This window comes from Manis pentadactyla, chromosome 7 (assembly GCF_030020395.1).
Source record: "Manis pentadactyla isolate mManPen7 chromosome 7, mManPen7.hap1, whole genome shotgun sequence".
Classification (NCBI taxonomy): Eukaryota; Metazoa; Chordata; class Mammalia; order Pholidota; family Manidae; genus Manis; species Manis pentadactyla.
Window position 1 is genome coordinate 4,830,292 of NC_080025.1, and position 11,581 is coordinate 4,841,872.

Genomic DNA, 11,581 nt, shown 5'->3' on the forward strand with positions numbered 1-11,581 from the left:
TGCATAAAGATTTTCACGGCAAAGGGAAAATTTGATAACATCACCAATACAATTTTGAAAATCAACAATAAGTAACAACCTCCAGCTGCACATCTATGCATAAGACACATAGACACACACGCATGTACAAGCACTGATATATTCACTCAGGACAGACCCAGCAGTGAATGACTCTCATACCAGCTCTGGGCTTATCAGGAAAGTCTTCTGATTTTACTCTCTACCTCACATCTTACTGTAAACTAAAGTACCTTATCATAGGCAATAGAGAGGTGTTGCCTAAAGTCATACTTTCAATAGCTTGATTTTGTATAAACAAAGTGAGTGCATATTGTGAAATTCAAAGCATTCAAAATACAGGAAGTGTTAGTGGGTCCAATGTTACATTTTTGTGGCATTTAAAGACAGGAAGACATTCTTGTGACAATAGTGATACCAACGTAACTATTTGCATTGAAATTTTGCAATTCACATAATGCACTGTTCTGCAATTTAACACAGTTCTTTACTCAAAAGGTTCTTTTCCTTGACCCCCTACACTGAGTCACAAATTGACACTGTAAAAAAAAAAAAATCCCCAAATTTAACGACAGATATAATGTGGTTTCTAAAAAATTAGTCTTCTCAATTTTAAAATGTATTTCAGTATATAATTGGGAAGGCGATTTAACTTCTACACATTCTGATTAATCAGTAAAGTGAGTCAAAGTCAACTCAGAGTTGACAGTCACGCACCACTGGCACTTCTCCATTTGCCATCAGTTGAAATAAAGCGCTGCAGTCTCGTTCCAGCCAAGGGTATTGCAAGCGTTTGAACGGACACCTCCCATAGTATGTTCCATATAAAACAACTTCAGGAGTTCAGGAAAACCATTCAGCCTACCATGTGTCAGGACTGAACATTTTAGGAAAGCAAGTAAAAGCAGGTATAAATATGGTAGCTCCTTTTTGATCATCAGAGTGTCTCAAAAGTAGGCAACATTGTTAGGCAAAGAGTTAAACATCTGTTACTTGAAAAACAAAACAAAACTCCACCTTTTCATAATTTTACCACCAGAATTCAGGAGTGAAATGCAGAGCATGCAGAGTTTATGGAATTGAAAAGCCATGCATGCCTGATGCGATGCACGCGAGATCCTGCTGCATCTCAAGTTTGACCAACTTCTCCAAGTGGCTGAAGTGGTTAAGCCCTCAGTTGCTAAATTGCTTTACACTTTCTCTGAAATCGCGTACAGCGCCCAGCGCTCCGCATAATGGGGACCCCGAGGAAAGGCAGCTCGCGGTTGGCGGGTCGTCCTCGGCCCCGGAGCTGCTCCGATCCGCTGGGGAAGGACACGAGCACGGCCGCCCGGCACCGACCGCCGCTCCCGGCGGGGTCGCTGCTCTGCCACCCGCCACCTCCCGGGCCCTTCGCTCGAGCGACTTGCTTTCTACTCAGTTCACAACTTTCCGCGCAAAAGAAGGGGAAACCTTCCTCCAGGACGCGCGCCCGCAGCCCGGTCGCCGCGGAGGCAGCACACAGCCGGCGCAGCAGCCCCGCGCGCCCCGCGCAGGTTCCGGGGGGCGCAGCCCGCAGCCCCGCGCGCCGTCCGCACCCACCTTGGCCTCGCCCGCGTCCGGCCCCGCGTCCGGGAGGCCGGGTCCCGGCTCGAAGGCGGCGGCGGCGGCGGGCGGCTCGCGCGGACCCGGCAGCAGCGCAGCGGCGAGCAGGGAACACGCCAGGGCGAAGGAGCCCAGCAAGTGCATGGTGGACGGGCGGCGGCGCGGGGCGGGGCGGGCGGGCCCCCTCCCCGGGGTCTCCGTGGGCCCGGCGAGCCCCGGCGGCACGAGCGGGTCCGGCCGGCGCTGCCCACGCCGCGCGTCGCGCTGCAGCCCGGGCCCGGCGGGCGCGCGTCAGGTGGCGCCTCACAGGAAGCCGGACGTCCGAGCGCCCCTCATGCGGAGCCGCGAGGTGAGGCGCGGGCGCGGGCGGACGCTCCTCGGGCCGCGCTCCCGCTCGCGCTCCGGAAAGGGGGGCCCCGCCGCGACGCCCCGCGCTGCGCGGCCCTCCGGCCCCCCCGACCCGCGCCGCCTCCCCGCCCCCCTCCCCGAGGCGCGGCGGCCGGGCGGCGGGCGCGGGCGGCGGGGCCTGCGGAGCGGGGCGGCGGCAGCGGCGGCGGCGGCGGCGCGGGGCGGGCATGGCGGACGCGCCCTCCGCCGCGCGGCTGCGAGGGAGAGCGGCGCGGAGGGAGCGCGCGGCCCGGCCGCCCCCCTCCCCGGCCCTCGGACGCGGCCCCGCGGCGCCCGCGGTGCCCGCGCCTCCCCCGGCCCACCCCCCGTCTCCCCGCCCTCCGCGCGGCCGCCGGGGGGACGCGGGCCGGGGCCGGGGAGCAGCCCCGAGGCCCGCGAGGTCCGCGGGAGTCGCCGCCATGGCGGAGACCCTTCCTCCGTCCGGAGCTTGGGCCGCCGGCGCGGCCGCAGCCACAGGGGACCCCGCCGCGGGGCCGGGGGCCCCGACCTTGTGGCCCGGGGTAGTCCGAGCCCGAGGCCTCGGGGAGTAAAGGGCGGCGGCAGCTGCCGCCGGAAGTGGGGTGGGGGCGAGCTGGGCGGCGGCGGGCACGGGAGGGCAGGGCGCGGGGCGGCGGCGCCCCTCGGGAGGCCCTGGCGCCCCTCGGTCCGCAGCGCGCAGAGCGCGCGAGCCCCGCTTCGGACCGTAAGCCCCGGGCAGAGGCTCCCCCGCCTCCCCTCCAGGTCGGGGCCCCCGCCCCGGCCCCCCGGCCCCCCGCAGCCGCCCCTTCCGCGGGGGCTCCCGACCGCCCGGCACTGGGCGCCTGTGCCCGGGGTGCCGCCGGCCCCTCTTTGACGGTCAGCGTTGCTGAAGAGCGTTTCCTCCCTTCTAGCCGTTGCTTTCGACTTCTGGACTTGACACAATAAATCTAATCTGACTGCCAGATGCGAGTTCTTCACATATTTGAAAAACATCTGCCACGTTCTCCCAATGCTAGCTAAATGCCCCCCTCCCCATTTTTTTTTGTAAAGAACAGCTCCAAGTGCCCTCATCGACCATAATCGAGTTTTCCATGCCCTTGGCCTAGTCTACTGCCCGGAACATGACCCGGGCGCGGAGGAGCCTGCCCGCCGGCCCGGGCGTCGGTTCCGTGATGCGGCCTTGCATGGGGTCTGTTTTCCGGCAGCCACGTCACACTCCGCTTAAGATAACTGAATTCCTCAAGAGGTTTTCATGCGTCCTGCGGTCTAGTCACGTCTACAGTGCCCGGCGTCTCCTGGGCCCGGGATGTGAGCTCTGTTACTTAGTCTTAGGACGGTCCCTCCCCTCGTGAGCCCATCAGCACAGCTTCTTGACATGTTTTGGATGCTGCGGCCCTCAGTGTATTATTATTCATCTTGCTGTTTTCCTGCTATGTGCATGTTGGATCAATTTGCCACATTTGTGTTCAGATACTGATAAAGCTGCAAAAAAGGAAGCTCTTAAGGACAGACTGTAGAACTTAAATAGAAACTGAAGCTTCGTTTTAACCATTCCTTGGTCCAGTGATTCACAACTTTGCACCCGGAATACCAAAAGGAGATTGCACACACGCACACGCTTTTGTGCCCCATCTGAGATTCTGGTTTAATTGGTCTGGGGTAAAACGTGCACTGCAGGATCCTCATAGGCAACCGAGTTGAGAATCTCTGGCATTTCCAGTACTCGTGGGGCCTAAGCATAGTGTGAAGACTGCAAAATAGACAAAATCAAGACATATACAAAATGCAGCCTATTAGCTATATATATATTTCATTTGAAATACAGTACTAGGTGCAGACAGAATTTCTTTTTCCCTCTCAAAAGTATCTTCCTACTGTTGTTATTGTTTTAAGTAAAGGAAATGCTGGCAAAAAGTATATTTGAGAAATAAAAAACAACAGTCTCAGAAGACAATCCTACAATAGTTGTTTAAGGCTGTTGTGAAGTTAAAAAAGGAGAGTGGCCCTACTGTACCTATATTTGGCACTTTGGGCCTGTCCTGCTTTGTTTGGCAAGCAGCTGTAAATTTATTTTGATTTCCTTATAATTTTTTTTTGTAACTAAAAAGTTGTTATTATTTTTTGGTTTACAGGCATGTGGAATTTTTTATTTCAAATTTCATTTAGTTCTATAGATGATACTGATTTTTGAAATGCATTGAGATTTCCTTTGTGATTTTGTACATCGTTGATTTTTGAAACTAATTCTGTGTGCTTTCCTTGTTGATCTTACATTTGAGCTCATTAACTGCAGTATCAAATTGTGTGGGAGTGACTTGTTAAAGTTTTGAGTTATAACTGTTGACTTTTTTTCTGGTTCTGATTATTTCAGTTATTCCTTCACATAACTTGATGCTGTATTGCTACTCTGAAATGTTCATGATGATTATATTTTAATCTAATTTTCATTTTAGTCATATACACATTTTTGTAACTTCTGACGTTTTTACTTGAAGCTGTACTTTTTCTGATATTAAAATGATAGTCTTTGAGAATTGAGACCGTCTGTGAACATGACTTGACAGAACGATAGACCACTATGTTAACATAATTCAGTTATTCCTTCTAGGAAACTTTGGCTTGGGAAAGATAAGATTGCAAGGTAATAATTAAATCTGCTCTTTGCTTCAGGAAATGCCCCAGATCAATATATTAAAGACAGTAATCTTTGGCAAACAGCCTGCTTATCAATATCAGCCTGCTTATCAAGACCTTGTACCTACCTGTGTCAACCAATCCTAAACTGCCACATCATGAACTTTGCCCAGTCCTACTCAATTCCCCACCTTGAAACACCCACCGTAACCTATTAGAGTCCAGATCCCAAAGTCCTACAATTATTCTACTCTGACTGACTGGTTCTGAGACGCTGATAAAACTCTGTCAAGATGTTCTCCCTTACTGCAATAAGTTCTACTAAATGTAACTTTTGTTTAAAGGTCGTCTGGTGATGTTTTGGGGAGCTCAACAACCTGGAAGCCCCATTGCAATCCTCTTGCTGCTGAAGCCTAAGACCCTCAGTTCAGAAAAGGAACCACTGCAACCTACGACGATGGGGTAAGTCTCCCACGAGATCTCAGTTCCAGCTTCTTTTCATCAAGCTACCGAATGCAAAGGGTATTTTGTCTCCTAAAATTCCCATTCAGGAATCCTTTGATCAGATTTGAAAACGTATCCCTGGTAGAAAGCTGCCTGGTTACTGGCAACATTGCTCTTTGTCGCTACACTTTTTGGTATTTTCTGTTGGTAGTTGGCAGCAGGAAGCTCTCGTCCAAACTTACGTCTTCCAAGTTTTTCAAGTTTGCTGTTGGAGACTGCCTCGCCGTTAGGCTGGGGAGCCCGGATGCAGGGCAGACAAACCACTCATTGGACTGAACGTCGCCAGATTGTCTTGTGTGTCTCAGACTCCACTCCACTTTGTCTCCTGCAGGCCTCTTCAGTGTCTTTAGCTTAGAACTAATAAGTAGGAGCCTCTTTCTAAATGGTGTAATTTTACCAATAATAGTTGAGAATTTCAGTGGCCATCCAGGGAGGCTTTTTGTAAGAAGAAAACTGTTCATTTGAGAAGTGTGTTAGAATGGAAAGGGAGTAAAATTGTAAACATTTTATAATCTGTATTTTTTGATTGGTATGAGAAACCATGCAAGAAAAATTCAGATTCCATAATCTCTCTAAACATTCTGCAGAAGAGGCAAATGAAAAATGCGAGACTTTCTTTCTTTTAGATCTGCCCAAGTCACAACTGAACTTAAAGGCTTTTATCTTACGATTCCTCTTGTCCCGTCGTGTGGCCCTCTATCATCCCCTGAACCAACACTCTTTCTGACTGGCTTCCCTTCCCTTCTGGCCAGCCAGAAACACCGGATTGGCTCTTAAAGGTAACTAGATCATACAGGCCCCTTATGGTAGAAATTTAGCTGTGGTTGTGGGCTGAGCTGAGAGTGATTTTCAATGATGTTCCCAAGCCTATGCAGGGTAGGTAGAAATATAGAGAGCAATTTCCAATAGTTCTAAAACATGTAATTTAGGGTCCTTTGATATGTATCCTTTGATTTATATGTTACTAGGAACCTCATTTGCAACACACTTCAATGGAAAAGGTGCTGTGAATACCCTGAGTATGACTTAGGAGACCCCAAATTCCATAATTTAGGAAAATTATAAATCCTAGACAAAATTTTGGATATCATGCACCCAAAGAAACACACAAACAAACAAGATGGAATACATTGGAGGCTTCAGGGTAGGCTCTTTAACACCTTTGGGAAACGTTGAGGTGCAGTATCCTGGAGCAGATGTGACCACAGCTCTTTCCTCACTTTCTCTGAATGGCCTTAAGTTAGAAATAGGCAATGTAATATGCAAGCAAAAATTGGAATGGGAAACAGTCCTGTTGCTAGGCCTTCGAACCTTCACAGGGCAAAACCAAAGGGAAGAGAAGAGGTGGGAAATCAGTGAAGTGCTGCAGTCAAGGATCAGCAGTCAGTTCCCCCTGAGCCTTAGACTCCCAAGGACTCTTACTGAGGAATATCCTTTGAGACACAATACCTGCTTTAAAGTAGAGAAGAGTTACTGAGAAAAAAAATGCAAGAGGATAACCTTGTCGCCTTCAAATGGCTGCTTGGTGTCACCAGAAGCCTTCAGTGGGAATCTTGCAAACATTTTACACAAAATACCCACCCCCCAGGAAGGCAAATTGATCACTGTACTTCATCTGTGTTGGTGAAAAAAATTGATTACGGTTGCTGAGGATGTTGCTGTTTGCATGTCTCTCTGCATGAGATTAATCATGGTGAAACTGTAAAGATGGAGCAGGGACAAGAGCTCAAGTTTCAGGCTGCCTTTGAGCACTTACAAGTGGGTGCAAACATTTACACCTTGCCATAGAGTTTGAATATTTGCTTATTTTAAACATGGAACAAAAAATGGCCAGTTTCTACTCAAGACTTATAGAAATAGAATTAGATGATGGTGGCCATGCTTGAATCTGCATGCTTTTAAAAAAAAATCTCCTTAGTTGTATTCTTTCATGATTATAGGCTTATGATTATGGCTACATAACCAATGATTGTTATTTCTTAACCAGTGAAAAGTCAAGGTCTCTAACTTGAATATTGCTTTCTCTGTCTTTAGTCACTCCTTGCTGTGACTCAAATACTGGGAGAAATGTGTGCATAATTTGTCCAAAAAAAAAAAACAATAAACCTCTGTGTTTTGTACACATTTCCCTGTGAGTGCCAATCAGCTGGTGCCAATCCTTTATTATGAAATACTTGGTTTCATCCATAATTGGACTCATTTTCAAATTGGCTTTTTATGTGGAAGAGAATGCAACAGGACAGGTAACCAAAATAAAAAACTCCTTAAAACCATATTCAAGGACCATTTCTCAGAGCTACTGTCTGTAAACAAGCTTTCATGGAAGAAAGAGTCAGAAAGGGAAAAAGAACAGATGGTTCGTGTTTAAGACCTGTCTCACATTTACAGACCTTGCAAAGAAGGCTTCCTAGGAGGTGACCCTTGATGGCCTATCAGATCTACCCTGAGTGACCTTTGGTGAACCTCTTTGCCACATGGAGTTTATGTGAATACTAAATTATTTAATATATACAAAGAACTTAAAATAATACTTGGTATTTAATAGTTGCAATAAATTTTGGATAGAGCATACGTATCAATGATGACTTAATGTATAATTGCATGTTATTAATATCATATCTGATAATTTTAATCTTTTTTTCCTTTATATTTATAGTTTTTTTCCAACCTGTATTTAAATAATTATCCAAATGAATATAAAATTCTACCATTGGCTGTCTTTTCTTAAACACTTTGAGAATGTTATTCCATCATATTCCTCCATTAAATATTGCTACCAAGAAATCTGAGAACAATACTAGTTTACAGCTGTTACCCTGCCTAATATGGGTCTGGCTGTATTTTTATGGATTCTATCTGTTCTAATGAATTTAGAATACACATATTTTAATGTGTACTCCCAACAAATTTTTATGATCTGTATTATGTAAATGAGTAAAATGAGGTATGGAGAAGTAAAATATTTTGTTTAATGTTAGAACTAGAGCTAGTGTTTGACTAGGCCCTGGATTCGAAGTATGCTGACCCCACATCCAGGAAAATTAAGCACTGTCCCCTGCCTCCTGCTTGAGAATGTTGATGTGATGTTTTTCCTGATAGAATGTTGTGGATACTTAACGTGATCAGTATAAGGGAAGGGAAAGAAAGTACAGAGGGAGGAAAACTGTTTCTTGACTTTTATTGGCCTGATGGTCTACCCACCGTGCTCTCTGGCTGACTCTCTGGCTCTTCAGGTTCTTTTGAAACCCCCTTATATCCGTTAGGATATTACTCCTGAAATTTGCTTGGACTGTATGGATTCATTACTTTTTCAGCTGATGGCTTGTGACTTACTTCTCGGCTAGATCACATAATGCCCTGTAGGACATCATGATAATGTAGTGACATCATCAGACTTCTACTTTTAACCAATACCATTACTACAGTGCTGAAAATGTAATCTAAGAGTTCATGAGCAATAAGAGTCTAGGTACAATTATAGTTCAATCAAGAGAGAACCTGAAAGTCTAACCAGGATCATGGCAGTCAAATGGAAATAGGTGGATCGATTCAAGAGAGTTGAAGTTTACAGATCTTTGTGTTTATTAGTCATAGGAATGAACAAGAAGAGAGTTTTAGGGCTAAATCTCAGGTTTCGCTTTCACTGTTGGGTTGATGGTGGTGCCATTCAGCGTGGACGCTGAGTAGGACCCGATGTTGCAGGAAGATTGTGAGTTCCATGTTAGCCGTGTGCAGTTTCAGTCACCAGTGGTTCATCCACATGGAAATGTTGAAAACAGTTGATATAAATGCTGGAGCCCAGAAAAGAAGCCTGGGCAGAAGATAGAAGTTTGTGTGTTCTCGGTGCATGCGGATTATGGCTCTCAGAGTGATCACCTTCAGAAGAAAGTATTGAGTGAGAATGCTGAAGTCTGAGACCAAGCCTTGGTGAGCACTATCATAAAAGTTAACTACAAGAGGACGGGCCTATAAAGGAGCATGGGGTGTAGCCTGTGAATTAGTAAGAAAGCTTGGAAGGAGACTGGTGGTCTGAGAGAGGTCAGGAGAGGTGAGCACATTAAAGTGGAGGGATCTGCTAAGTGTCTGATTCTGCCCAGCAAGTCAGCTGGATGCGTGCCGAGGAACAGTCAGCGGAGCGCCCCGCCGACCTGATCGAAATGTTTCGGTGTAACTAATGTCAGAAGTCAAAGTCATATTTCAGTGGGTTGAGAAGAGAAGGGGAAGCCAGGAAATATTATGGAAAGTGCTTTAGGAAAATGTGGAAAGGAAGGAGAAGAGAGTGTTCAGGGCAGTTAGATGGCGATGTGTATAGAAGGAAAGAGAGATTAAATAGTAGAATAGTGGGAGGGGAGCCAAATTAGAGTTGATTGAAACTGAAAAGCTGCTTTAGATGAATGTAAATTTGGTTATTCCCCTGATTGCAGTGGCCACCCTTGATAGGTTTTAAACAGAGAGGTGACATGATGAGAAGAGTGTTTTGGAACAACACATTTTTATCACTATTTAAGGTAGAATAAAAGTGTGTTGAGAGAAAGAGAAAATGGGATTGAAGGTAGAAAACAGAATAAAAACTTTTTCTAGCAACCTAGGGAACAGGTGGCAAGAACCAAATTAGATTGTGTTGATTTTAAGAGCGAGTAAGGATTCTTTTATTTATTGAACATCCACGATGTGAAAGGTATAGGAAAATAGAGTGTTCACAAGTACCACTCATTTCATCCCAGCAATCCAGTGAAGGGATGGATTATTATCTCTTTTCTGTGAATACGGAAACAGGATGAGAAATATTAATTTGCCTGGGTTCACACTGTTCTTCAAAATTCATGACTGTCTGCAAAATATTTCTTACTATTTTAATCATGTGACAGAAGACAAGGTGAAGACAAAAGAACCAGATGAAACATAGAGAAGTAGGGAAGGCGAATTTTGGATCTGCTGAAACCGAGGTGCCAGCAGGACGCAGAAGGGGCCCAGCAGCGCGCTGGTTCTCGCTCAAGTGTGTGTGTTTGTGTTTTGCACCAAGACACTAAGGTATTAACAGACACAACTCAGTGAATTTTAAAATGGCATTTTCTGATTCCAATCCTAAGTTTTAATTACCCACAATTATTGATGGAAGTTCTTTCTTTCCCCCGTCCTTCCTCGTTCTCCCTCCGCCCTATCCTTGCTGCCGTTCTTCTTTGCTTCTCGCCCCTCTGCTCCCTCCGTCCTGAGCGACGCCCACCTCTTACCTGTCTGTATGTGTGACCGCCCATGCGGACAGACATCAAGCTATCCACCTGTTACCTATTTTTATCACTTTTGTCCAACAGAATTTGTTAGTTTGCTATATATATAAGCAGTATATAAATTAAGATCAATTAATGAGAAGATAAGGTGAAGAATGAACCAGGAGAGAATAAAAGTATGTGAAATGTCACATAGAACTGAGTGAATTACTTTTTCAATGATCATTATTTGTACTCAGTCACGTGGTTATGTGTTTAAATACAACCTTAAGTTCATGACAGAATACATTTAATCATTTTTAAAAGGTTATTTTTGAGATTTTAGTTTTTAAAAAAACAGGCATATATAGGAATTTCATTATAACAAAATGGCATACATTTAAATACAGTTGTTTTAACATTAGAATGATTTCATCTGTAGCTATTATATTTTAGGATACAGATAAGCTGCAAAAGAAATAACAGGAAATGACTCTTTTCTGAAAGAATACCATAAAATGCTATAGTTAACATGACCTGCTATTTGTGTTGAATAGGTCCTTAAGAGTTGACAGCATACATGAATAATTGCACTTTATCTTGTATTATGCTACAGTAATCTATTGTTTATCAAAATAATATTTATTTTGAGAGAAATTCACATTTTGAATGTTGTAGTGTTAAAAAATAATCCTATCTAGTAAGGCATTAATAATTCTGGATGTCTATAAATTAGTTCAAACAGAAGTCAAGCTGGTAAATAAAAATTCCTTTAAAGTTACTGAGTGACAGAAAAGTATGGCATGAATTTTATAATTTTGAATTAAATTTTTTGAGCTTGCGCTGTCTCCCTCCTTTTCCCTCTGTAATCTGAGCTCCTGAATTCGCACAGATGTAACCAAAGAGCGCGCAGTAGGCAAACGTGCAGGTGGGAACTGCACATGTCACACACACGGATTCTGGGGAAAAGTCTGTATTCAGACCACTCTGAAGTTAGGATATATAAATACTCTACCTCAGAAACAACCTTGGTAAGCTTTATATAATAACTATCCTTGGGAAGAATTATTTCTTACATTTGTCTATATCTTTTCTTCAGCATCTCAAAATAAATTTCACCTTGAATTACCCTTTGCAGAAGGTAAGAGAATATCATTGTTTTTAAAGATCATTTACTCAGCCCTCTCTTAGTCATCTGGGTAGCTTACCTTTAGCTTTTTCTTAATTTTCATGGTCCTTTGCACTTTTTTTAACAAATCCTACATCTT

At 45.0% G+C, this 11,581-nt stretch overlaps 1 protein-coding gene across 1 annotated transcript in view; it reads right to left on the reverse strand.

The window, feature by feature from the left end:
- The window catches only part of VEGFC (vascular endothelial growth factor C), an 80,768-nt gene extending 78,885 nt beyond the window's left edge, over nucleotides 1–1,883 (reverse strand). Inside the window, exon 1 of the mRNA XM_036894296.2 lies at nucleotides 1,600–1,883. Within this exon, the coding sequence (XP_036750191.2) occupies nucleotides 1,600–1,746 (147 nt within the window). The 5' untranslated portion in view covers nucleotides 1,747–1,883. The remainder of the gene's footprint in view (nucleotides 1–1,599) is intronic.
- Between the last annotated feature and the right edge of the window lie 9,698 nt (nucleotides 1,884–11,581).